The sequence below is a fragment of the Pezoporus occidentalis genome, unplaced genomic scaffold (assembly GCF_034315485.1).
Source record: "Pezoporus occidentalis ecotype Australia unplaced genomic scaffold, CSIRO_AGI_Poc_V1 ctg153, whole genome shotgun sequence".
Lineage (NCBI taxonomy): Eukaryota > Metazoa > Chordata > Aves > Psittaciformes > Psittacidae > Pezoporus > Pezoporus occidentalis.
In genome coordinates, this window is record NW_026913350.1 from 1,902,141 (window position 1) to 1,929,722 (window position 27,582).

A 27,582-nucleotide genomic window follows, 5' to 3' on the forward strand; every position below is an offset into this window, starting at 1 on the left:
CTTCTCCTGCTGCTCCTAAACCCTGCTTTCAGCCGCAGGGCTCCGTCCGTGGGGGGTTGCTGCTGTTACAACTCGGGTTGACCTGACAGCTGTAGGAAGGACCTCAGTTTGGAGAGAGCAAAGGCTCCTTCCCAAGTCTGGGTGCAGGTTTCCTCAGGTGGCCATGGAGAACGTTATTTCACGGTGTGAACCTGCCATGAGCTGACATCCCACAGCACTCACCCTCACCAAAGGACAGAATGGAACCCTCTCCAAAGGTACAGGAAGGGGTGAAGCACGCACCACCATGGTCATGGCCACATGAGCAGCCACCCACAGAGCTCTGCCACCATCACAGACACTGCAAGCAGAAGCATTCCCTGGATCTGCTGTTTTTCCTGCCCCTTCCAGGCTCTGCATCGAGATCAGGGAGATCCAAAACACTCTGTCCCCTCCCAAAGCACCAGAGTTCAAGTGCTGTGCAACTTAATGAATTATAAATTACAAACCACTGCTGCAGACATTTGCTCTGAGCACAGCAGCTAAAGCTGATGTGGGAATTTCACTGGTGTGGGTTGGAAGGGACCTTAAAGCTCATCCAGTTCCAACCCCTGCCACAGGCAGGGACCCCTTCCACTGGAGCAGCTGCTCCAAGCCCCTGTGTCCAACCTGGCCTTGAGCACTCCCAATTTGTTTAAGAAGCCCAACTCAGGAACACAGCGGGGTCTGGAGGCATGTGCCCTGGGAGAGTATGACTGCTTCCAACACACAGCCCAAGCCCACACAGTTTTCCTCCTTACAGAACTGTTTCACTAGAGAAAAAGAGATTGAGTCTCTCTAAGCAGACAAATTCAAAGTATTTGCTTTTAATACATAATAGCAGCAGCATCAGACAAGCAAGAATTCACATCAACAGGAAACAGCGTAAACAACCGACTGAGCGTAAAGAAACTAATAATATTAATCTGGATTAAGGACAAGCCACGACCATTCCCACCTAATCCATCCAACGGACAAAGATAAATCCCTGCTCTGCTGCATCCCACAGCCCTTTGCAACTTAAGGAACCACAGTACTGACCAAAACAGGGCAGCAGATGAGAAGTATACGGTGAAATCTTTACATCTAGCTGCCTGCTTAATCTACATAGGATCACAGTAAAACCAAGCTCTGAGAAAGCAGAACAACCACTGCAGAAGATCCCCAAGCCCAGAGTGCAACTGCCACTCGAGATGCAAAGCGTCACGTCGAGCTCCCCTGGAGAGATGCATGACAGCAACAAAACACAGCGCTGAGCCTGAACAATCTGAGTGCCTGTCATTCCTTAACGCTCCAGAAAAGTTCCATGGGGGTGAAGCATGGTTTGGAGGAAGCCAATAGATCTGCAGTGGAGTTTAAAGGCATCACATAAGGTTTATAACAGGAAATTATTTGCATTTGTAGGGCTGCTGCAGGCCCCTCAAAGACTACTGAATTAAAGCAACACTCTGATATTCATCACAGCTTATTCCCATGAATGCAAAAGCAGCTTCAGCAAGTGGAGCAAAGCAGGGCACTACCCCAGCGCAGCACACAAAGAGCCCAGCTCAAGCTCCCCATCCACAGACCCACGCACAACCCCACTACAGTGGGGTGGGAAGCACTCCCGCTCCGACTGGGATTCCCTATTGCAGGTGATCCGCCAGCTTGGACACCAGGACAGAGCCCAGAGCTCCCACCATGGACACAGCATCCCTGAGCAGCACCAGCTCCTAGGGCTTATTCCAAGAAATAGATGCAATGTGGCAGTAAGAGGATGAAGATGAACCTGCTCTGCAGCAGAACGGCTCCCCTAAAGAAGGAGGCTCTCGTCAAACACTGCTCATTAGAGAGCACAAAGAAAGGTGCTGGATGAGAAGCTCCTGGCCAGGTGCTGTGCATACACAGGGAACTGAACAGCCCTGAGGATGAAGAGATGGAGTTTTACTTGCTGACCCCAAAAATCCAGGATTCCTCTGAGCCTTCCATCAGCAACACTTCTGTACATACAACTTCATTCCAGCATTTTACATGCCACGTTCCCACCACTATCATCTACCCATCAACATATCAAAGCACACAGAGCATCCCAACATCCCATAGCTGGAAGCCCGCAAGCAGCCCCGGTACGGCAGCACTTTGATCACTAGTGAATGAATTAGTAGCCGTGGTGGCTTACTACAGAGGCCACGTACATACCAGCTACCCCCATCAATCCAGTGTCTGCTCAGCAAGCAGCAAATTGGCCCTCAGACCAGGTCTGCTTCACCACTTTGTGAAAATGAAATGCTGTCAAGTGAAAACAGTGTGTCTGCTCCCGCAGAGCGCCAGGGCACTTGGCAGCACATCACCAGAGACAGGAGCTGCACATTTGGAGGATCATTGTCTAAAGCATTCTGAGGCTCTAAGAACATACGGTGCTTTGGAAGAGGCTGAGGAGAGCCCTTCCTCCCCCTGCCCAGAGCAGGAGTGCCCTGGAGAGAGGTGCTGCCTTCCCATCAAATGCTTTTGCTTCCAATAACACTGTTTTCAATGGCAACGTGAGCTCGGATGAAAACACAGGTAATTCCTGTGCTTCTCAACTAAACTGATATAGGAAGCAATTAATGTGTTTGTGTTGAAAAAATCATCATCATTAGCTCCGTTTCCTAAGGCTCCAAGTGAGTTTTAGAGGGAAGGAGCACTATGTTTATCCTGGTATTTACCTTCTGCAGCAGATTATGTCTGTCCATGGGAATCCTAGAAAATCCTCCCCTTCTTTATTAAGGCCATGTCAGCAGAGAGACGCAGAGGACCCCACTGGCTTTGAAATCACACCCAGTGCTCCACATTGCCACAGAAACAGAACTGAAGACGCCAGAATTTGGCACCATGATGTCAAAAACTAGACATAAGGTAGCACTGGCACCTGACATATACCACAAGCAGGACAGCCCTGTTACCAGTCACCAAACCCCTACAGGAAAAGCCTTCAAGGAATTAAAAATACAGTTGTGCCAGCCATTAAAAAATAACCCCAGCACCTCCACAAAGCAACATTCCAAGCGAAGAGAGTAGGGACACATGCATCGGCTAGCTGTGAAAGGAATGGCACTCCAGCACACTGCCACGATGAACAGCCAGGTCGGAGCTCCACTGTGTCTCCCACCACCACACAGCCGTATCCTCCTGCACTCAAAGCTTAGAGGGCTTGTTTTACATTCAGTAACTTAATCGGGAAATAAGAATGAAGTAATCGGAAGGACCATCCCTCCAGACCTACCTCACTCAGGCAAACCAAACCTGGCATGTTTGGAAAGCCTGCAAACCCTAAATACAAAGAGCAAGGCAAGGGGAAAACTGGTTGCTCGGAAATAAGATTGTGCTTTGCTTCTCTGTATTTATACCAGTATCTTCATTAAATAACACCACACAAAACTGAATTATAATCAAATTATCGTTTCCAGCACAACACCTGCCCCAGAACTGGGACAGTCTCTAAGACATTTTCTCTGGACATACAAATCTTAACTAAACATTTATACACCCACAGCCCCTGCCCAGACCACACAAAGGGGGAACAAGTGCCTTTTCCCCAAGAAACACTTTAAGCCACGACACTCCGGAGAGGTGGCACTCACAGATGTGGGCAAGGAGCTATTTTAACTCATTCCAGCCCCTTTGGGGTCACTGTCACTGTGAACGCTGCCTTGCTGGAGATAAAGAATAAAAGTACTCCTTGGTGGAAAACCCTTGCAGATGAAGAGCACTGATCCCCAGCGGTCTGAGGTGATTTCTTGAGGTGAAATTCAGAAGGAAGTGGGATACACAGCTGGGAAAGAGCCAGACCACGGCACCCATGGTCACCCCATGGGTGGGCGAGTGGAGCTCCACCAGTGTGCAGAATCCGGAGCTCTTCCCCACCGTGTCTCCTTCCTCCTTCTCTTGCACAATGGACTCTGGGCAGAGCTGCAGACACTAGCTTGGCCACCAGCAGCCCTGGCAAGGGGGGACCCTGGGTGTCAGCTCCCCTGTGCTGGGTCCCACTATCCCGCTGTGTCCCTGTTCCTCACTCCCACAGAACCCGTCCCCAGCTGAGCCTCAGCCTCTCAGCTTCGTTCTCCATGACACACGCACCCCACAGGGAGCTCTGTGCGCAGAGACACAGTGCACACACACACTGAGCATGCATGGAGAGACCACAGTGGCATGCACCATACACCCCACATCCACCACACACATACACTGCACGCGTGCAGACCACTCATTCAAATCCACACACATGTATCCTTTACACGCACAGTGCACAGAGACCATGCATGCATACAGATACACCATGCAAGCACAAATACACTGTGCACACATCAAGACGCTCACTGAGTGCACACAGATACACCGTGCACACACGAACATGCTCACCGTGTGCACAGATACACCACATACGAACATGCTTACTGTGTCACACAGAGATACCATGCGCACATGAACATGCTGTGTGCACACAGATACACTGTGCACAAATGAACACGCTCACCATGTGTGTGCAGACACATTGTGTCACACAGACACGCCATGCACACGAGCACACTCACTGTGTGCGCACACGTACACCGTGCACACACGAACACTGTGTGCGCACACATACACTGTGCACACATGAACGCTCACTGTGTGTGCACATGAACACTGTGTGCACATACACCGTGCACACACAAACACTGTGTGCACACATACACCATGCACACACACACACCCTGCACACATGAACAGTGCGCATACATACACTGTGCACACATGAACACCCACTGTGTGCGCACACATACACCGTGCACACACGAACACCGTGTGCACACACATACACCGTGCACACATGAACACTCACTGTGTGCGCACACATACACCGTGCACACATGAACAGTGCGCACACATACACCGTGCACACATGAACACCCACTGTGTGCGCACACATACACCGTGCACACATGAACACCCACTGTGTGCACACACATACACCGTACACACATGAACACCCACTGTGTGCGCACACATACACCGTGCACACATGAACAGTGCGCACACACACACCGTGCACACATGAACAGTGCGCACACACACACCGTGCACACATGAACAGGGCGCACACACACACCGTGCACACATGAACAGGGCGCACACATACACCGTGCACACATGAACACGCTCCCGTGCCCGCGCAGACACCCCGCGTACACACACCGCTCACACAAGCACTTACACGGTAGCACAGACCGCGGGCGCGCACCGATAACGCCGTTTCCGCGCACACACACACACACACACCCCGCACGCACGGACACCCCGCGCTAAAGCCATCCGCGCGCAGATAACGCCGTGTGCGCACACACACGCGCACGCACTTACCGGGCCGCGCAGAGCCCCCCCCCGGTGCGGCACCCCGGGGTCCTGCCGCCCCGCTCCGGCCCGCTCCGCGCCGCTCCGGCTCCGGCCCAGGCCCAGCCCGCTCCGCTCCGCCCGTGTAGAGCCTCCGCCGCTGCCGCCGCCCGCCGCCGCCGCTCTGCCCCTCTCCCGGCCAGCCCCGCCTCCCACAACACTGTAGTAAGTTCCCATTGGCCGAAAACAAGGGGCGGGGCGCCAGCGCCGCCTCGCTATTGGTGGAAGGGAAACCGCGGTCGGTGGGGAGGGAAGGAGGAGGGGGGAGCGGGAGCGCGCGCCCCCTCAGCGCTTCCCGCCACCCCCCCCCCCCCCCCGCCCGTTCCCTTTCCTCAGGGGCCGCCCGCGGCCGCCGAGCCCGGGCACTGCGACACCGCGGGCGGGGGGAAGGAGGAAGCGGCGGGGTGCCCGGTAGCACGGCCCGGCCATAAACCGATGCGGGGAGAAGGGGGAAGGAAAAGGGCCGCGATCATCCGTGGCCGGGCGGAACCGGTACGAGAGGCGCAGGAGGGGCCCAGGCTGCCGGTACCGCGGAGCAGCGGCGGCTCTCGCCTCCCGCCATGACCTAGATATTAAATACAGCTCGCTGTCTCCCGGAGAAAGTTGTGCCCAGCTCCTGAGGGAGGAACGGGGGCGGTGATGGTGCTTATTTATTTAAACACAACGCCATAGGAACCGAGAGCTTCCTCAGCCCATGGAGAGCACCCGGTCAGCAATGAAACCCCTCAGCCTCGCAGGTGAATGGACAGCAACAGGAGCACCGCACAGGAGAGCCGTACAAGAGCCAGCACCGAGCGCGTTTTCCTCACCTACAGCCAAATTACGAGTTCTTTTCACCCACCAGAGCTGTCCAGCTCCTGCTGCCATGTGCAGCAGAGCAAAACGCTCCCCACATTCCCACTGGAGCTTCCCTGTGGCTCCAGTGAGGCTGCTGCCAGCCCGACCCGCTCTGAGCACCGAATCCCAGCAGAGACAAGGAACTGCGGCACCTCTGTTTGTGTCCCAAAGAGAATGAAGCTCTTGGGCACATTATTCTGCCTGCATCACGAGCAACTGCCTCCAGCATCCCCACCTCTTCATCAGGGCTGATGCACACCCTGGCTGCGGCACCTTCACCTCATGCTGAAGCCTTCCCTAAGTACATACCAAGGGGGAACCGCTCACACACCGAGAACACACGTGCTGAACGGGAGCCAAACCCCATTTTCTAGACAAATTAATGTGCTTCTCGCTGCTATTTCTTCTCCTCTCTCTTTCTATGGCACAGCTCTGCCAAAACACGCAGGATGGAGCAGCTCCCCCCTTGTCTCGCTGCTGAGATCTCTTCCAAAAAGCTCCTTAATGGTATGGAATAGTGAGATTCTTGCCTTAAATCTGGACTATCTGGTGGTTTCCCTGGTCTCGTCTGATTCAAAGACACAGGCTGGGAAAGGTCTGGTGGCCCCAAGTCGTTGCTAACACCAGGGACAGACAGTTCCCCTGAGGCTCTGACTTCACTCCCCACAGCATTAAATGAACACCTTATGATAGCCCTGGCTGTGAATGGAGGAGGCTGAGATGCTTGGTGCTGACCCACCACCCCAACTACTGCCTTTGCTACTGCTCACCCTGCAAACGCACTGTGCCAGAAGAGAAACCATGAGTCCAGAGGGCTTTAAGGAGAAAAACACGATTTTGGGGTGTGAGGGATTGGCAACAGCTTCTTGCAGTTAAGCAAGCAAACAAAGCCACGCTGCTTCACCACAACAGGCAGAGGGCAGATTACATGGATGAGAGACCAGGGCAACACAAACTTCACATCCAAGTGGTGACTTAACACCACGCAGCACGTCATCCCCCATGCTCAGCTCCCCAGATGATCCCCAACTCCATCTGCCACCATCTGAGTGCACAGAGCAGCAGCTCCCGTCTTTGGAGCTGTCATGTCCCAGGTGAGGCATTTCTCCACGGGGGAGCACTGGTGCAAGCTGCCACACACGCTGTGCACGAGGGCAGAATACGCCGTTACCTCTTCAGGTCCCAAGCAAATGGCCAAGAGCTCGAATGGCACAAGAACTTCAGTGCAGTGGAGTCATCGGATACAAAAAGCAGCACATGCCACAAAAAGAATGCCTTTAAAATGTTCTCCTGGGGCAGGGGATTTGAACCAAGCCCAAAGCAATGCCTTTGAAAGGAGCAGAGAACAGGAAGAAAAACCACCCCAAAAAATCACTCTTGTGCATATGGAAACACCACCACTATCACCATGCTGCTGCTGCAAACCAGCAGCTTCACTTCTAACCTTTTCCTTCCTCCCCAGCCCCAAACTGACCTCTGAAATCCCATAGGAAGTAATGGAAATGTCTTAAATTCCTCACTATAAGAACAGTTACCCCATGCCAAGCCTGGATTGCAAATATGTAAAGAACTCTCCCAGCCCTAGCTGGATTTAAGTCACTTTATAGGAGTCAATTAGAGAGAATTATTTCAATAAGTCAGGATTTCTTGGTATTCGGCTGCTGGATATAGGAATAAGGAGAGGAATTATATTCATTTTAGGCATGTGTTTGTGGTCTCCAAGGCAGAAGCTGTTCCCTGCAAGCTGACAGCCTACTTGGATCCCGATGGGCTCAGTCAGTGCATATCAGCTGGGTCACAACAGAACACGATGCCAAGCCCTACCCTGTGCCTGTTTAACATGCAAGCAGCTCACAAGTACACGCTGTAGCATCTTAAGAGCATCGAGACAGTAGATTAAATCCAGCTCAAGTACGTTCTTCATTAAAGAAATCCTCTGTAAGGTGATCCAGCGCTCCGCAGGCCCCTGAGGGATGCGCTACTGGCAGGACCTGTGGTAAAACAGGACTCCCAGTTTACACCGGTGCTGGAGAACGCTGTGCCTGGAGCCTTCCTGGTGCTACAATAAATGCCACAGAGTCTCCTCTCCGTGAGGAATTCCCAATCCAAACAAAGGAATTATGTGTTGCACTGGCTCCGTCTCTCCCTCCCCCAAAGCAAGCAGGATTTAAGGTGAGGAGAAATACTCAGGGTTACGCCAAGATGTAGGAAAACAAAGAAATGCAGCTGCCCAAGGGAATCCTTTACCCACCACTGCTCTCACTAAGCCGGCTGTGTCTCCATCACACACGTGTGCACAGACCACATTCAGTTTAAGTGCCACGTTCACAGAGTTTTCAGCAAGCAAAGGTCTGCAGAGCAGCAGCAGCCATTTCAGAAGAGCAAACAAGGTGGGAGGAGAGCAGGTGGCTCTGTTTCACCAGCTACTGGCCCTCTGCCCTTGGCTCCTCTTCCAAGATCTCCTCTCACCATCAGCAGTGCTCTGGCTGACAGCAAAAGGCTGGGATGAGGTCTAAAGGAAATCTCCCTTCACCTTCACGAGTTTCCTTTTACTGTAACCCAGTGATGGGGAACAAAGATACTGCAGGTAAATGATTCACCTGGGAGGAAGGAGTGCTTCAGCTCACACTGGGTTTTCCCCATGCTCACCCCTCCACTGAGCACACAAAGCAGCAGGCACAGCGGGATCCACGGCCAGGAAAAGCCTCTGACAGGAGGAACTGCAAACTCCAGACGTTTTCATGAAGAGCTAGAACATGCTGCACTGCTTTGCTACAACATGTGGGCACATGGTGAAGGCAACCTGGGACATCTACACACACCTGGCTCCATATCAAGTATTTAACAAAGATTAAATCTAGTCCAGCCCATCACAGCCCTCTCCAAAACCAACAATCAATTCATTGTTGAGTGACTCATTAAAGGGCCAAGCAACACTCTCCATAATTAAAGAGACTAAGTGATTTTGTTACTGTAATCCCACTTGGCATCACAGAATCATGGAATGGTTTGGGTTGGAAGGGACCTTAAAGCTCATCCAGTTCCAACCCCTTGCCACAGGCAGGGACACCTTCCACTGGAGCAGCTTGCTCCAAGGCCCTGTGTCCAACCTGGCCTTGAACACTGCCAGGGATGGGGCAGCCACAGCTTCTCTGGGCACCCTGTGCCAGCGCCTCAGCACCCTCACAGGGAAGAGCTTCTGCCTAAGAGCTCATCTCAGTCTCCCCTCGGGCAGGTTAAAGCCATGGCCTGGCCCCAGAGCAAAGCCCCTCTGCTTTCTTGCAGCCCCTGGCACAGCTCTCATCAGGAGTCCAGGCTGCCCCAGCCCAGCTCTCTCAGCCTGGCTCCAGAGCAGAGCTGCTCCAGCCCTGGCAGCATCTCCATGGACTCCTCTGGCCTCACTCCAACAGCTCCATGTCCCTCTTGTGCTGCTGCCCCAGAGCTGGATCAGGACTGCAGGGGGGGCTCCCCAGAACAGAGTAGTTAGTTTCAAGTTTTCCTAAATCAAAGCAGCTTCTCCTCTCCTTTCCATTGTGGTTTCCTACTGGAGTGTTTTCCTTTGCTGGTTGTTTTAACATGGCCTTTTGAAGGCCAGTGTTCCCACACTAAAACCTCATATTCTTTCCCATGGGCAACAGAATCTAGTTTTGGAGCCACTACATCTTTTTGTCCTGGGCTGGCTTATGCAGAAGGCATCTGGGGAGATGGGGAAGGCAGAGGGGACAGCCAGACAGCTAAGCCTGTACACCAGGGAATTCCCATCCCACCCAGAATCTGGTTCATTGATGGAAAAAGCTCCCACTGTGGGTTTCATCAGTTTCTGGGAGGCTGATGTTCACTTCAGTCTCTCTCACAGCAGATACAAGCTCCAAGAGGAGGAATCAACTAGAAGAGGAAGAGCATCAGCTCCCTCCAGGCTGCGTGCCAGTGCAGGGAAGAACAGCTCCCTGGAAAGTCAGCTTTGTTCCAGGGCTTAGAGACAGCGTGTGAAGCACACTGCTGCCAAGATGCACCATTTAAAGATTAGAGGAGGTCAACTTCAGATTGCAGGATCGAGTTTTCCCACTGAATGTTTCTACATTGAAAGAGAAATATTTTTCCCCTTACGTATGGGTAGGAGATATTAAACACATGAGTGGCTGCACTTCAAGGACCTCAAAAGTGCTTTAAAAGGCCTCGAGAATAGATTACAGGAGATGCTATGAAGAAAAGTAGCAGAGGCTCAGGAAAAGCCATGAGCCTGAGCTCCAGAAACAGCTCACAAAAAGGACTGATCCATGGCAAGAGCCACTACCAGCACACTGACCTCTGAACTCTCTCTCATTTCAAGCATTTGCTGGTTGCTCATTCCCTAGGGATTGAGAGGAAGTCTTAGGATACAACTCAAACTAGAGGAGCAGGCTCGACTCCCCATCCCTTAAATTCCAGGAGACACTGCTGGAAACCTCTCTGTTCGGGCAGCAGGAGGAAGTTCAGCCCTTGTGCCAGCCTCCTAAACCAACCCTGAGCAGCAAGCTTGGCTTGGGCTGCATCTGTCACTCCATCAGGGGCCAAGCTCTGCTCTGCAGGCTTTGTTGAAACAAACCCAAACCCAACAGTTAGTGCCACCTAGGGACCGGTCCTGAGGCAGGGAGGCAGCAGAGCCACGCCACAAACAGAGGGTGTCAGGGGCTCGTTTACCCCTTGAATGGATGAGAAGTGAAAGTGCAGCGAGCAGAGGCTCATGTCGACTTAAATAACACCGGGGAGGTGGGGTTTGAACTGCAGCTTCTCCACAGAAAGACACCAACTGGGTGAAGCTTTCTCAGGGGCTGCCTGAGCACAGCTCTGTCTCTCCACTGTCACACTCTTTATTTGGGTGAAGAGCATCCCTCAGTTTCAAAATCATAAAATCGCAGAATCCCAGCCTGGTTTGCGTTGGAAGGGACATTAAAGCTCCTCCAGCTCCAACCCCTGCCACGGGCAGGGACACCTTCCACTGGAGCAGCTTGCTCCAAGCCCCTGTGTCCAACCTGGCCTTGAACACTGCCAGGGATGGGGCAGCCACAGCTTCTCTGGGCACCCTGTGCCAGTGCCTCAGCACCCTCACAGGGAAGAGCTTCTTCCTTGTATCAATCCTGAACTTAGTTTAAACCCATCACCCCTGTCCTAATAAAATCCTCTGGTTCAGGGAAGGGAAGTTTCAAGAAGTTCCAGGTTTATTTAGGACTGATGTGTACCTACCACGACATGAGAGCTGGGTACACGGCAGAGAGCCCTCAGGTCTGTCCTAACTCACCACTTGTAATACAAAGGCTGGGCAGCAAATTCACCCAGGCTGTGAACCCAGCACTAAACTGAGAGCAGGTCATGAGTGCAGGCTAGACCTGGCGAGACCTAACATTCATCTAATAAAGACTTTAGTTATGGAGAACAAATACAACTTCTAAACAGAGCACAGGCTTATTCCTTCCACAAATGAGAGCTGAAGCTCTGCACTACCTTGTTCCATGCTGCTTCCCCCATCTGCTACCTCCTTGGCCTTTGCAGGGTTTGTCTTTAGCCACTGCCTGGATCAGACTTGTCACCACGAGTCCTTTCTACCGATGATCCCAGCAGCTAGCACAGCCCCAGCCTGCCACAGGCACTTCTGCAGGTGCACAGTGATTAATTGCTGCACATTTCCATATCCCATACTGAAAAAGACGACTTCCCAGCTTGGTTGAAAGGCAGTGTATTAACCTCTGGAACTGGCAGTCATGGATACCAGCTTCAAAAAGATTAATATCAATAGGACAAAATCCCTGAGGAGAGCAGCACATTGCTGCCACTTTTCCCGGAGCTTTACAAAATAAAGCATTTCTGAGGCTTTCTTTAAGGTCATAGCTTTCCATGCTCATTTCATAAAGAAAACCCAGAGCAGTTCAGATTTAGGGGCAGAATCCAAGTAGTAGGGAAGGGGAGGGAAATCAGAAGTTGTAGAGGAAAGCTCTAGGTATGGATGAAGAGACAGGGAGGAGAGGGCAGGAATGCTTCAGCTGCACTATTGCCATTGTCAGTTAATTGCCGAGAGTCATCCCCACTCAAAAAGGTTTGTTACTGAGTGAAAGAATGTAACTCATAGTTCAGTGTGTTCTGCAGGTCCACAGAGGCTGCACATCAACACGATGCACACAGCAACAGCTCTGAGATGTGCACTAGGCAGCTCCTACCCCTGCGCTCACCACAGCCTGCATCAGAAAGAAGCTGATCATCATTAAACTGCCATCTTTTATTTCTAACTATTTGTCTCCACAGCAGGGTTCCTCCAACCAGCAAGCGAGAGGGAAGCAAGTCTCAAAGGAGGAGCTGTTTTGAAGAGGGCTTGCAGCTGCCACCACATGAATGGCTCCCCAAGAACAGGAGCAACTGCTCCCAACTGCCCGCAGAGCTGGGAGGAAAGCATCTCTGCTGAGGTTGGTTTTCAATGTCGGTTTTTAGGTCAACTAAAACAGCTTTTCTTATGCAACAAGAGCTGCAGAAAGCTCACTTGCCTTTGAGTCTTTGCTTTCATTAATTAGATGGTAATTCAGAAGGCAGCACTGCTATTTCAAACCCCACAATAAGAACTATTTCACTGCCTTACAAAGCGCTGAAGTGAAACCACTGAGCTAAGCCAGCCTTAGAACTTGACACCACATTGGATCCTGATGGTCTCTTCTCAAGGGGTGAGACAAGCCAAAGAGATTCCCTGGGGTGCATTCCCATAGAATCATAGACTTGTTTAGGTTGGAAAAGACCTTTAAGATCATCCAGTCCAACCATTAACCCAGCACTGCCAAGGCCACCACTAACCCATGGCACTGAGCACCACATTTACACACCTTTTAAATACCTCTGGGGACAGTGACTGCAGCCCTGCCCTGGGCAGCCTGTTCCAATGCCTGAGCACCCTTTGGGGAAGGAATTGTTCCTCAGCTCCATCTAAACCTGCCCTGGTGCAGCTTGAGGCTGTTTCCTCTTGTCCCATCCCTTGTTCCTTGGGAGCAGAGCCCAGCCCCTCCTGGCTCCATCCTCCTCTCAGGCAGTTGTTGGGAGCCATCAGGTCCCCCCTGAGCCTCTCTTCTCCAGACTGAACCCCCCAGGTCCCTCACCAGTTCCCCATCACACTTGTGCTCCAGGTCCTGCACCAGCTCCATTGCCCTTCTCTGGCCCCGCTCCAGCACCTCAAGGTCTCTCTTGTAGTGAGGGGCCCAGAACTGAGCACAGGATTCGGGGTGCAGCCTCACCAGTGCCCAGTGCAGGGGCACAGCCACTGCCCTGGTCCTGCTGCCGCACTGGTGCTGATACAGGCCAGGATGCTGGTGGCTTCTTGGCTGCCTGGGCACAAGCTGCTCATGTTCAGCCACTCTCAACCAAGAGGAGAGGTTCAAAGCCAAAAATCCCACTGAAAGGTGGAGAAGCAGGAGACATTGTTTTTCCTCTTTGAGCTACACATAAATAGGAGTTAAGGGGAGACCTGAGCTCACACACAACAGTGGTTCAACAGCCCCATGGAGCAATGCCCTTCTCAAGGTGTCCATGATTTTAGGGCCAGAAAGAAACACTTTCATGTACAGGTAAACTTCAAGACCACAACACATGGCGCTCAGCATCACCAGAGCCAATGTACAGCCAGACCCAGCCCAGCAGCAGCCCATTCCTAGACACACCACACTTACTTTCTGGACAGGCTTCAGACAAAGGAAACACACTGAATCTTAACTTGAAGGTCAAGAGCACAACTCAAACGTCACAGGCTTCACTTGCACCTTCAGCATTTCCCTTCACGTTCCTGCCCTGAGCTTCCCTCCATGGAAGCTGCTGGTGTGTTCCTTTTAGGACTGATGTCCAACACTTATCAGGCTAGGGGAGGAGATTCACTTACTACAGCTCGTATGCATTTTATGTTTACCTAAGACATAAGCCAGGCTTAGAGGTGGAAAAGCAACCTGAGCCTGTTGTATTCACTGCTGAATGAAGGTCAGGGCTGCCTGTGAAAGTGTACCACAGCACCTTTACCTTTGCCATCACCAACAAAGCACCACTTTGCTTCCTTGTTTGCTGATCAAGATTAATATGAAGTATTCAGCAAGCAGCAAATTCCATCTCCTATCAGGGTCAAACCCCCAGAAGCCTCTCCTAAGCAGGACCATTGGAGTGCAGCTCCGTCCCATCTGTGCAGCACATGAAAGCCAACAGACTGCTCACACAGACAGAAGCCATGGCAACACTGCTCTGGGGAAAGCAAGCCAGGGGCTGTTCGGGTTACCAGCATTCCCCAAGGAGGAAATCCACCCTTGAGCAGCGACTTGTCACACAGTGACCACCAGATGGGTGCCTGTGTCCTGAAGGCTGGCTCAGGCATGAAGGAGAAAGAGCATCAGCCAGTGTCCTGGTCAAAGCAAGCCTCCTGCTAACCCAGTGCAGCAGTCATACAAGTGAGCACTTGTGGAGCTCTGGAGTACTGGGAGCTACTATCTGGAGTAACACCCCAGCCAGCACGCTGCCAGCCTGCATGTCTTGCAGCTACACCTTCTGTGTGGAGGAGGTTTATCCTGCATCCAAATGACTGCTGGGTGTTTGGTGGGGCTGGAGCTCAGCACCTCTGCTCAAGGCAGGTTCTCCAGTTAATTAAGGATCCTTCTTTTGGAGATGTGGTAGCAAAGAACAGCTCATTCAGAACAGGAGACAGCTGCTCAGCTTCCAAATACAGTGCTCTGCTGACTTCTGTGTGAGAGCAACAGGTTTATGCTTGGATTCGATTCATCCCTCCCTGCTGAGGATGTACACATTATTATGTGTAAGAATACTGAGTTTAAGGATAAGGCAATCTGCTCCTAGCACCTTCCTCTGCTTTCCCCTCAAGTCTTTCATCAGGGACTTGGTACATCAATGCTTGGGCACAGAGCGGAGCTGCTCTAAATACACTTAGTCCTTTCTGTTGCTGGGAGAGGAGAGGATATTACTAGGGGAGGGTGATGGTCAGGAAAGGGGAAAGCTGAGCAGGACTTCTGAACTTCGATAGCAAGTTCAGTGCAAAGGCACCGCTGCACCCAGAGAACCGGCTTTACCAAGCAGACCCCTGCTCTCCTCCACCCTGAGCACACACACTGTGTTTTGAGAGGCTTTAACACACAGACCACACCTCGCAGCTGGGCTCAGGGGCAGGCACCAAACCTCGGCAAGGGCAACCCACAAGAATCCACCCCACCAGGATGATTTCCACCCCACGTGGAGCAGGATCTCTGTGAACACAAGCTGGGAACATCAGTGCCTGACATTACCTCTGCAAGCTTGACACGCACGTCCCCTCCTCTCCTGCCAGAACAGCCTCAAGCTCCTTCCTCTCTGTGCCCTGCAAAGCCCAGCACATCTGCAAAGTGGAATCCAGCCCAGGGCTCTGCAGAGGGCTCCTTACACAACCACAGCACTGATTTACCATCAGCTGCTGTCAGGAGGCATCTGGGCAGGAACAGGGAGCACTCCTTGAACTACCAAACCCATTCCCACTTCCACTTGCTCCCCTGTAGGCACACAGTGAGCTTTTAGCATCAGGTCAGTGCTCTGCAGCCCAAGCTGGCACAAAAAACTACTGCTAGGGCTTCTTCAGGTTACAAACTCAGCCTGGGAACTGCTGTATTAATGGCTTCTCAGTATCCAAACTCTTCACACACACACAGAGGATAAATCCTGCTGCCTGACACCAATCAGTGCTCCAGAGTTTGAGACAGAATAAATAGATCAGTTCATTAGTTAAGCGCAAGTGATTCGGTTCAGCTATTTCCTCCCGTTGAGCTAACGGAGCAGGTACTTACCCAGAGATGAGGCAGCCGGGCAAACCACGCAGGCGAGGCACCGGAATCCATCCCGGGGATAGAAAAGAAAGGAGAAGAGACACGGGTTAACGACCAGTGCCAGTTAAACACGGAAAACCCCACACCCCCTCCAGGAAACCCCTTTAAGCCACAAAGCCCATCGCTCACAGTTGCACTGTACCGGGGTGCTGTAAGCAAACTTCAGCTCCGGACTCTCCCCAGCGCAGGAGGCGGACCCAGGCGTTCCCGTCGAGCCTCTTCTGAGAAACGCAAGCACGGACGGGGCCAGGAGGAAGGGAAACCAAGGAAGGAAAGGAAAACACCCGCGCCTGACGTTACCGACTGCTGATAACGCAGGCGGCCCGAGCTGCGGCCCCAGCCGGGGCATGGGCACCGCGGAGCGCCGGGGCAGGGAGCAGGGTGCGAGGCAGCTCCTCCAGCCTTACATAAGTTGCGGTGCAAACTCCAGCGCTGCAGGGACACGGCCCCAGCGGCACCGGGCTCCGGCCGAGCCCTCTAGTGGAAACCTCCACAGAACACCCAGGGGCTTAATTGAATTAACGCTCTGCCAGGGGCCTCTAAACCCTAATCCTCTCCACAAAAGGATCATTAACTAAATGGAGTGATTCAAGAGAGCAGCGGTGCTCTGAGCCGCAGCAACGCGTCGGGGCCGAAACCCAGCCACAACCTCCGCCCACACCACAGCCCCACCGACGGTCCGGGGGGGGGGATATCACTGGGTAGGAGTGCACAGGCAAGTGCTTGTGGTGCAGCAGGGTGCCAGCTCCCTTACAGCCACACCAGAAAGATGGGCACAAGCCTGTGGCCTCACAGTGATGCTGGCACCCAGGACTGCCATCTCCACTGAGACTGAAACCCCAAACTGCTGAGGATTTGATGTGAACGGGTCAGGGACCTGGGGGGTTCAGTCTGGAGAAGAGAGGCTCAGGGAGGACCTGATGGCTCCCTACAACTGCCTGAGAGGAGGATGGAGCCAGGAGGGGCTGGGCTCTGCTCCCAAGGAACAAGGGATGGGACAAGAGGAACCGGCCTCAAGCTGCACCAGGGCAGGTTTAGATGGAGCTGAGGAACAATTCCTGCCCCAAAGGGTGCTCAGGCATTGGAACAGGCTGCCCAGGGCAGGGCTGCAGTCACTGTCCCTGCAAGTGTTCACACACCGTGGAGACGAGGCCACAGTGCCATGGGGTAGTGGTGGCCTTGGCACTGCTGGGAATGGTTGGACTGGGTGAGCTTAAAGGGCTCTTCCAACCTGGCTGATTCTGTGATTCAGCTGCAGCGCTGCTTGTTTAAGTGTTATCATCCACTGATGCCAAGAGCCCGGCAGCAGCTGAAGACCAGCTCCTCTTTCAAGAGGCAGCCTCAATCCTTCAGCTTAAGGCTGGGAAAACACCTCCATCCCATAGAGGAGCTGCAAGGAGCACATCCAGGAGACTGCTCCTTAGTGGGGCAAACAGGAGCAAGAGAGAGCTTAATTACAGGGCAGGGACCGTTCCCTCCGGGTTTGGGTGTCAGCAGTGGCCTCAGTGGGGCAGAGCTGCCCCACGGGACAGGCGTTCCTCAACAGAGCCCACAGCAAGCACTGCCTTTGCTGCGCCACGTGTCTGCAGTCAGGAGCGTCCTGGCTGGGGCTCTGGGATGAGCTGCAGAGCCTCAGGCTCTTCCTGAAACAAGGAAGACTTCAGGCACTGCTTGCAACAAAGCTTCTCCATCAGCAGCAGCCCTCTCCAGTGAAACCGCTGCAGCCCACCTATAGGTACTGGTGCCCTCATTTGGTGCTGTGTGCGAGCACCCCAGCCCCAGCAGCAGCTTCTAAAGCTCAAATCTGAGCTCCAGCCGTGGCATTCACCAGGGCAGACGCTGCAGGAGCTGCTGATGGCACAGGCTCATACCCCAAAGGCTGCCACAACCAGGAGCAAGGCTTGCAGGGCGGCCAGGAGATGCTTCACACATTAACTTCCTCCCCAAACCCAAAGCAGCCTTCCTCAGAGGGACCCCAGCCCTGCAAGCTGCCAGCCAAGCCCATCACAGCTCCTCTGGGTTTGGGAAAGCACGCACAGAGGCCTCTCTTTTCCATAAGTGCCTTTTATTCCTACACCCTCCCCGTGGCTTTTCGGGATGTGCCTGCAGGATAGAGTTGACACATCCATCCCTTGCCTGAAGACACAGGAACAACTGCTCCCCGAGCTAATGAGGCCGTCCTGCTTTGACCCGGGGCAGTTTCCAGCTCACATCGAATCAGCAGGGCTCTCCATGTTCACCTCCTGGAATAAATCCCAAGAGCTCCCTCTCCCCAGCGCGGGCAGGGACACAGATGGTCACAGAGATTAAAGCACACAGAATTAAGCACCCCGTGCAAATGAGCTGCTTCACCCAGCCCCGCGCTGCCCGGTGGTTCGGGGCTCAGCGCTGAGATGGGATCACCACGGAGTGCTGAGCTCTGATAACAGGCTCCTATCGGCCAGAGCAGGAGGCCAGAGAGCTGAGAGCTCTGCAGGCTGTTTGCAAGGGAGGCAAGGTGCAAAGGGCCAGCGCCAGGCTGCTGCTGCCAACACATTCCACTGCTACAGGGAACCTGCCCCTGCGTCGGCGCAACCCCACAGTGTCCTGCGCTGCATCAACAGGAGCGTGATGCAGGTTGAAGGAGGGGATCCTGCCCCTCTGCTCCGCTCTCCTGAGACCCCACTTGCAGCACTGTGTGCAGTTCTGGTGTCCTCAGCATCAGAAGGACTTGGAGCTCCTGGAGCAAGACCAGGGGAGGCCACAAGAATGAGCAGGGGCTGGAGCAGCTCCCATACGGAGCCAGGCTGAGAACATTGGGGCTGTTCAGCCTGGAGAAGAGAAGCTGTGTGGAGACCTCAGAGCAGCTTCCAGTGTTTGAAGGGGGCTACAAGGATGCTGGAGAGGGGCTCTTCATCAGGGACTGTAGGGATAGGACAAGGGGTGATGGGTTCAAACAAACAGGGGAAGTTCAGGTTGGAGATAAGGCAGAAGCTCTTCCCTGTGAGGGTGCTGAGGCGCTGGCACAGGGTGCCCAGAGAAGCTGTGGCTGCCCCATCCCTGGCAGTGTTCAAGGCCAGGTTGGACACAGGGGCTTGGAGCAAGCTGCTCTAGTGGAAGGTGTCCCTGCCTGTGGCAGGGGCTGGAGCTAGATGAGCTTTAAGGTCCCTTCCAACCCAAACCAGGCTGGATTCTATGAAATAAAACCAGCAGCACCAGGAAAAAGCCTGGCCAGCAGCAGAGATCAATCCTGCGCTCGGAGAGCTTGTGTATTCCCACTGAAATGCAGCTTGGATGGATCAAGCAGTGCTGCAACCCCAGCAAGAACCATCTGCAGCTCCAAACGCTGCCCCAGCACCTCTCACAAAGCACCAAGCACCCACAGGCTGGCAGCAGCAGTGAGGGAAACCCACAGCAGCCCCTGCTGCCTTTCCTAGAAGGCTGGCTCTTGGCACCCATGGAGGCACAGGATCTGTCAGCACAGGACACCAGGAAGGATCTGACCATTGTGTGGGTGCAAGAGTCTTTCCTGAGAAAGGAAAGGATTTCTGTGACTGCCTCCCAGGAGGAGCTGCACCCCGAGCCCAGGGGCACGTCAGCATCACCAACAATAGGTTTAAACCTTATTTATACTCAAAACTAGGGAGAAAAACCTGACAGGAATGGAATCCCTGCTCAGCACCATCCCAGCTGCCAGCCGGTGTTTGCAAGGGATGGGTTTCAAGTGATGTGATGACACCGATGACCACGTTTGCTATTAAAAGCCTCCTGAGGAAATCCCTGAGCAGCACCAATCTCATCTGGCAGCCCCTGCTGAGGCTCCTCACAGACACAGATCGGCCGTGGCTGATCCACGCAGGAGAGGTTTCACCTCCACGTCAGACACAGGCATCTCCAGCACGGCATCAACACAGAGGAAACCACCTTAGAGCCCAACGTGGCTCACAGCCAGGGCAGCATCTGCCCCCTGCAACTCTGTGCTCAGCATCCGAGTTCACGCAGATGCAGGGAGGAGACTCAGAGCTGATCTGTCTGATACAGACCCTCAATGCAGAGAAAGAGCTGCCCTCGAGTTTGGCAGTGCCCACAAACCCACCTCCAAGGGGTTCTGGGGAGCAGATGTAAAAATACAAGGCCCTAAAGTAGCCCTAAAGCCCTGCTACAATCAGGGGACAGTCCCCAAGCAGGGATCAGCTCCAGAGGTCACGTACAGCATGATAGATGCTGTAATGCATCAGCTGTATTAATGCCCTGGCTACAGCGATGCTGCAAGGCATCAGTCCCCCCCAGGGCTGCTTTAACACCGCTGCACTCAGAGCTGGGCCACTGAAGGCTTCCAGCACCCAGCAAGCCTCACACCCCCTTGCCCAAACCCAGCTCAGGTCAAGCGTTCCTGATGCAATTACCTACATGAAAGGAGTTAAAAGCCGCCTCTAATAAGGGGATGTATTTGTGCCACCAGACCAGGGTTCCTCCTCCTCCTCTTTTGCTGCTCACCAGGGTGCCAAAACTTGCCTCACATTAAATGGACCAGCAAAAACTCAGCCTCATTTCTTGCTTCCAACCCTGGCTTCCCACAGGTTTTTTAGTCACCTATTTACAAACAGGAGCAGAGAGCGTTTTAACAGCATTCAAGTGAACAGCACACAGGATGTCAGTGGCCTTGTGTTGGCGAAAGGCTTTGGGATGAGCAAATGGAAAAGCAAAGGCAAGTCCTACACCCCAAAAAACACTTCCCAGGGGCCAGGCCTTCCTTAGGCTGGTTCCCAACAGCCTCAGCATCCTCCTGGCAGCCTTTTCCCTGCTGCCTCCAAGCCACCTGGCTGCAGGAAGCAGCAGAAGTCACCTCCAGCCTCAGAAGCACAGCCACAGAAGAGCCCAAGCTCCCTCTCAGCCTCTCCTCCTCAGACCTGCAAGCGAGGAGCAGTTTTAGGGCTGTCCCCAAGCAGCAGGGTCTGACCTGCACGAGGCTCAGGCAGCACAAAGCAGTTTGACCTGTGCTGTCTGTCCCTGAGCACTCAGGCCGGGAGCCCAGATGGTTTCTCAGGGGGCATCAGGAGGAGGACTGGAGACAAACCATGCTAATTGGATAGACCAAGATGCGAGCAGCTGCTCCAAACCTCTTGTGAGCCACAACAAACAGCTTCATCCGAGGAGCAGGCGTGGATTAAACGCCACAAACGCCCTTTTCTTCCCTCTGCTCAAAGCGCCTTTTCCTCCAGCGCGGTCCCAAAACAGGCTCCAGCCCCGCGGATCAAACCAGGAAATTCAGCAAACTGAGCACAAACAATGGCAGGAGGATTTTCCAGACCTTCCAGCCTGTTTGGCAAGTCCCAGATTATGTAAAGCGCCGCTCTGCTGTTGTTGGGGAACCCGCTGGCACCGCGTGCCCGTACCCAGCACCACAAATCCCTTCCCAAGCACTTTCCACCGCAGCTATTCCCAACTGCCTTTCATTTTACACCTCATTTTTATGGAATTAATCATCTTCCCAGGGTCTGGAGTTGTTTTCAGTCCTGCTCAGGTGCTGGATACTGAACTGGCTGCCCTGGAAGAAGTCTCCTTTGTGTCTGCAGGGTGGCTTTACATTGCCGCCGTGCCCCTGCCCAGCAGTGATGTATCCCTTCCGTCACTTTAATCCTTGGCTTTTCCACCAGCTGGGATACGCTGGAGGGCTCAACTGGTTATCACTGCACACACATCTTTCAGAGAAACAACACAAGAGGCTGGACTCATTCCACACTCAGTACCCAGCTGGATAAACCCCGCTGGCACCCCAGAGGCAGGCAGGATGGGAGCCACTTCCCTGGTACCCAGCTCCACACATGATCTGTGTCCCCTGGCGATGGCCTCACACATGGTCCCAGTGCATTTGCCTAATTAAGACAATGAAGTAGGGAGATCCATTGTGGACCTGGCCGGGGAGCAGATGTGCCCCTGAACCGGGCACTGCTGTCTCCAGGGTGAATCAGCAGGAAAGGCTCAGGCCGGGATCTCAGCCCTGCAAATGCAAGACCCCGCTGCTCAGGGAAGGGAAATGCTCTGTTCATCAGCAGCCTCTAGTGGGGAGAAGCACACAGACCGCGTGGCTGCTTCGGATGGACCCCACCAGCCCCTTAACACACAGCCCCATGAGCCCACCACTGCTGTCCCCCCCAGCTCAGCTGCGGATGGCCTGGCATGGCCCTGATGGTCACAGTGTAGGGGACCCCCAGAGCACCATGAACTCCAAGAGCCATGGACCAAGAGAACCATAAACCCCGAGAGCCATGAACCCCCCAAGCCATGATCTGACCCACCCTGGCCCCAGCGGAGCATCCCATGTGTGAGACCGCTCAGAGGGGCCGTGCCCATGCACTGGCTGTGGTCCCACCCCTGGTCTATGCATGGAGAGTGGCTGCAGCCCCTCTGCAGGAAACCTGACCCAGAGCATCACAGTAATCATCAGTTAGTGAAGAAAAAACACCTAAAAGGTACCACAGCCACATTCCACCCTTCCTGAGCAGCCCAGGGCGGGAGAGCTCCAGGTTGATGCTGGGCGAGTCTCTCCCTCCCCACCCCCAACACCTCCAACATGCAGCACCCAGAATGGCCAAGCAAGAGCCACTTGTGACCCCAAACCTCCAGCCCCCATAGCCCTAAGCCTCTTCCCTGGCTGGGATCACGCACAGAAGGTAAAACACTGCTCAGAGCAGATGGAATCTGCGCTCCGGGCAGGATCACCTGCAGCCTGGTCCCTATGGGGAGCGGCTCGGGAAAATCTTCTCTCTGTATTAAATCAGTGGCACATCCCTGGGGAAGAGCCGATGCTTTTCCTTAGCCCGGGAGCGACCCTCCCCGGCGCGCGGTGCGGAGCAATGCGGCTGCCGGCGACTCCAGGCTGCAGGAGGAGACTGAGCCTCGGAGCAGCACCGCGGCGCATGAGAAGGCACTTTCAGTCCTCGGCAGGGATTCAAACCCTCTCGGGAAGGCCTCGAGCTCCTCCGAGGCACGAAGCGAGGGGATGCAGGAGGAACCCGCTGCCCGCAGAGCGGCTCCAGCACCACCATGGGGGGACTTGGCGCTGCCGCTGAGTCGCCGCTCCCATCGCGACACGCACCAGGCATGTGCCCTGCTTGGGGTGAGGAACAGGAGGAGCTGCCAGCACCACCATGAGCTGGGGGAGACCCACGTCCACATCCGCACCGGGTCTCGGAGCGGGGGAGCCGCACACCCGGTGTGGGGACACGCAAACTGCTCCATGAGTCCCAGCCGCCTCCTTGCAGACCCGGGCACGGAGCTGCTGCATCACCATCAGCACCAGCAGGGGCACGGGGGGAAGGATGAAAGCAAACGGGGAACCTCAGCCCCGTGTCACCCGGAGCTCCAGGTGTTGCCACGCTAAGGGGTTACTCCAGCGGAAAGAGGATGAGGAGGGGAGCGCACGCGCTGCCACCGGCAGCCCTGACCCCGGCTCTGCCGGAGCCGCATCCCTGCCTGTGCTAAAGCCTTGGGAAGGGAGCAGCAGAGGGATGGAGAGGGCTGCGCCCAAGGCGCCCCAATCCCATGGGACAGCAGAGCTTCCCTCGCCCCACCGGCTTCCCCATCCGTGTCCATTTGCTCCGGCTCAGCCAGTCCTGCTGCTGGACGGTGCCCAAACATGTGTGACTTTGCTGGGGGGCTGCTGGGCCCCCCCACATCAAACCTCCGCCCCTTTGCACAGCCTGACCTCGCATCGCCCAGTGCCAACCCCTGCAGCAGCCAGCACACCCTGACCCTATGGCTCAGCCCCACAAGCAGAGCACGGGTTGACTTTTCCCACGCGGGAACCCTGGTGTAAGTCAATCCCTGGGCGAGGAGGCGGCTGCCGGCAGCACCGGGCCAAGGCACCACCCTCCATTGCAACACAGCCCTAAAGATAGCCCCAGCCATGGGAAGCGCTCGGACCCACGGCGCTGCCGAGCCCACCGGGACACAGGGAAGGGCAGAACCCCCGGCACGGAGCACGTTCACCCTCGTGGTGCTATGGCTGCAAGAGGGTGGAATTCAGGAAGGGAAGAGATTGGAGGAACCAAGGAACCACCGAGTCCTGCCCCACGCTTCTCCGGTTGCAACATCAGCACAACGCAGGCGGGTCTAGAAGGGGATGTGGGGAGAGAAATCCCCCGCTCCTGACGGTGCAGAGGAGAAGTCGATGGAGAGGTTTTAATGCTGCCCCATTGAGCGCGACATCGATCCGCGTTGGGATGAGCATTGACGGGAGGAGGAAGAGGAGGAGGGCCCCGGCGCTCCGCAGCTTTGGGAGCTGTCCCGGTGGGTGCAGAGGGGTCTTGAAGAGAGGGGAAGGAACGCGGGAGCCCCGAGGTGGAGCAGGAGTGAACCCAGTGAGCACTAAATCGGAGCCAGACCCAGATGCCAACTGCCTGGCGGGGGGGGAACCTGGTTGCCCAAGGGTGCACCAGTGGGAAGAACACTATGGAGGGTGTAGAACCCCATCCACCTGCATCCCATCTGTCCTCCCAAGCCTGAGCCCACTGTGGGCCCCCTCTGAGCACCCCCAGCCCTGCCCACCCCATATCCTCCTGCTCAGCCCCACTCCTGGGCCCTGCTACAGCCCCAGGGCACCTCAGTCCCCCCACACCCAGCCTGACCCCACAGGGCCCCCCCACCCCAGAGCACCCCACATCTGCTTCCTGACACCACAGGGCCTCTCCCAGCCTCACAGCCCCCCCGTTGCCCCTATAACCCCCCTTGCTCCACAACTGACCCACTGTGGGTCCCCCACACCCAGCCTGACCCCCCCCAAACCCCAGAGCACCCTAAAACACCTCCCACGTAGCTAGACCCCCCATCCCCTCACCCCACATCTCACCTGACCCCAGCACAGAACCCTCACCCCACAGCACTACATGTCCCCTTGTAACCCCTCCATAACCAGCCTGACCCCCAGACCCTCATGTGCCCCAGAGCACCCCAAGTCCTCCTTGGGGTCTGACCCATTACAGGTCCCTCTAGGGAGCCCCAAAAATCCCCCAACTCCAGAACTGCCCCAACCTTCTCAGAGACACCCCAAAGTACCCCGGCTCCCCCATGCTCCCCACCCCATAACCAGCCTATCCCCCATGTGCCCCAGAGCACCCGAAGTCCTCCTTGGGGACCAGACTGACCCATTACAGGCCCCTCTAGGGAGCCGCAAAGCTCCCCAACTCCATAACCCCTCTGACCCCCAACAGCCCCCCCAAGGTGCCCCTGCTCCCCTATGGCCCCTCCTGCCCCATAAGCGCCGTGACCCCCCACAGACCCTCCCCTGTGCCCCCCAAATGCCCCCCATGGCGCTCACCCGGGCCGGGGTCCCGGCTCCGCTCCGCACCGCGCTGCTCCACCTGCCCCGCAAGCCCCGCCCCCGCTGACGTCAGCACGCGTCCCGCACCCCCTGCTCCGCCGGCCGCGCCCATTGGCTGCCGCCACCGCCCTTCGGAGGGGCGGGGCCGGCGGCTCGGCGCGGCAGTGGGAGGGGCGGGCAGGTGGCGGCGTGACGTCACGGCGGGCCAAGGGGCGGGGCCAAGGGGTCCCAGCCGCGTTGCGCTCCGTGACGTCACCACCCCATATAAGGACAAAGCGCGCCCCCCGGGTGCCGCTGTCCCAGGGGCAGCGCGGGGTCCCCGAACCGCGGCTTTCGGAGGCGTTTTCCCCGTTCCCCCCTGTTTTGGGGTCCCCCGGGGCTGGGGGGGGGCCATGGGGGGCTCCACCGTAAGGGCAGTGGGAGCCGAGGTGGGGCTGGCGCTGTCCCTGCTGCTCACCGGGGTCCCTGAGCAGCGCTAGGGCCGCGCCTGGGCTATCGGGGGCGGGCAGGTGGCTGCCGGAGATAAGGGGCAGCGGAGCGGCTGGACCGCGCTCCATGGGCCTCAGCACCCCCTCTGCTGGCGGCCCTGCACTCGCACTGGGTGCCCCTTGGGCTGGTTGGGGTGGGTGCCCTGGCGTGACCCTGGGGACAGGGTGTCCCATGGGGACGTGCCTGGGGACACCGGTCTGACCCTGTGCCTCCTCCCCACAGCTTGTCCCCCCATCACCCGCCTCTCCCCCTGGAGCTCTGAGCCTCCCCCGACGAGGAGGAGGAAGGGTTGGTGGGGAGGAAGAGCACGGGGTGGCAGAAGGGGAGCCCCTGCCTAATGTGGTGTGAGGGATGAATCCATAAGCTGTTAAGCCACCACAAAACCCTGGCGCTCCGGCTCCCTCATCACCGACTCCTGCCTACATCTGCTCCCGGGTTATTTATAACTGGGAATTAAGGATTTCTGGGTCCTTCAGCAGGGAGAGGGGGGACCACTCCCCCCCCCAGCATGGGCTGTGTAAACACCACCCCACAGCTGTTTACAAGGGGGAATAGGAGCAGAGGATCCCACATGGAGGCCCTGGAGGGGAATGCAAGCAGGAACCTCAATGCCAGGGATATCAAAAATAAAGAGAGATTTATTAGCAGTGAGTAAAGTGCAACCTCGGCGTTGTTTTCCACTCAGGAGCCGTGTAAATGGTGGGAGGCAATTCCAAGGCAGAGCTGGAGGGCAAGGGGAGGGCAGGCCTGGAGCAAGGATGTGCTAAGAGGATACAAAACCTGTACAAGTGTTCAGAACACAGGGAAAGAAGAGCAGATGAATTATTTACAGCTCCAGCTGGTTACAGGAGGCAGAAGGCTCATGGGCTTCCACAGGCTGAGAGCAGGGAAAGGGGCAGAGATGTGGGCCATGAGATGGCATCCAGCTGATATGGGCAGATGGGACCATCCTCCAGCATCAGGCTCTGAATGCACTGGGAGATGTGAGCAGTGTGGCAGCATGGCTGCTGCTCCCCCAGGGATCATCCTCCTTCAGAGACACCCAGCACACGCCGCTACGTCGGGAATTCCATTTACCAACAGGGTCATTGTTCTTGCCAGGGCACCAGAGCTGTGTTCCCCCATCCCTGGCAGTGTCCAAGGCCAGGTTGGACACAGGGGCTTGGAGCAAGCTGCTCTAGTGGAAGGTGCCCCTGCCTGTGGCAGGGGTTGGAGCTGGAGGAGCTTTAAGGTCCCTTCAACCCAAACCAGGCTGGGATTCCATGACTTAGGACCCACCAGCAAAGACCCTGGAGCTGAAATGCAGCAATGGATGTGTGACCCTTTCAGCCCAGGCCCACCCGTTCCATTCTAGAACTGCTCCCTGGGTCACGGTCCCACCAGTGTGAAGCTGCAGCCTGGCTGGATGCTTTCTTCTCCCCAGAAACCCCTTCCCACAGGAGGCCCTGAGCCACACTGGACACTACCGAGCTCACTGTTGCCTTGCCTGTGCTGTCACCCTCACCAGCACACCAGGACAGGAGTTTAACAGGGCACAAAGGACAGCACAGCCAGAGAATGGTCACCCAGGGAATGGCCCAGCCTCTTTAGGAGCAGAGTGACCTGGAGCACATGGAAGTGTGGAAGGTGGGCACAAGGGAAGAGCTTTTGCCACCCTGTTGGATCCAACCTGTTGCTGGAGACAGGGTGGATCTA

General features: G+C 55.4%; 1 protein-coding gene and 1 long non-coding RNA gene across 38 annotated transcripts in view; one reads left to right on the top strand and one right to left on the bottom strand.

Moving 5' to 3' along the window:
• EPB41 (erythrocyte membrane protein band 4.1) overlaps window positions 1–25,532 on the bottom strand; it is an 87,884-nt gene extending 62,352 nt beyond the window's left edge. For 15 of the 37 annotated variants that reach the window (XM_062611489.1, XM_062611482.1, XM_062611488.1 and 12 more), the window contains exon 1: window positions 25,396–25,531. In XM_062611489.1, the coding sequence (XP_062467473.1) occupies window positions 25,396–25,510 (115 nt within the window). In that variant the 5' untranslated portion in view covers window positions 25,511–25,531. Of the gene's footprint in view, window positions 1–5,376; window positions 5,535–16,058; window positions 16,207–25,395 lie in introns of those variants that run through there. The other 22 variants (XM_062611461.1, XM_062611460.1, XM_062611462.1 and 19 more) reach the window with 8 other exon arrangements.
• Window positions 10,141–12,750, top strand: LOC134159971 (uncharacterized). Its single transcript, XR_009963378.1, has 2 exons — window positions 10,141–10,275; window positions 12,523–12,750. It is a non-coding gene; the product is annotated as an uncharacterized LOC134159971 (long non-coding RNA).
• Window positions 25,533–27,582: the final 2,050 nt, after the last annotated feature.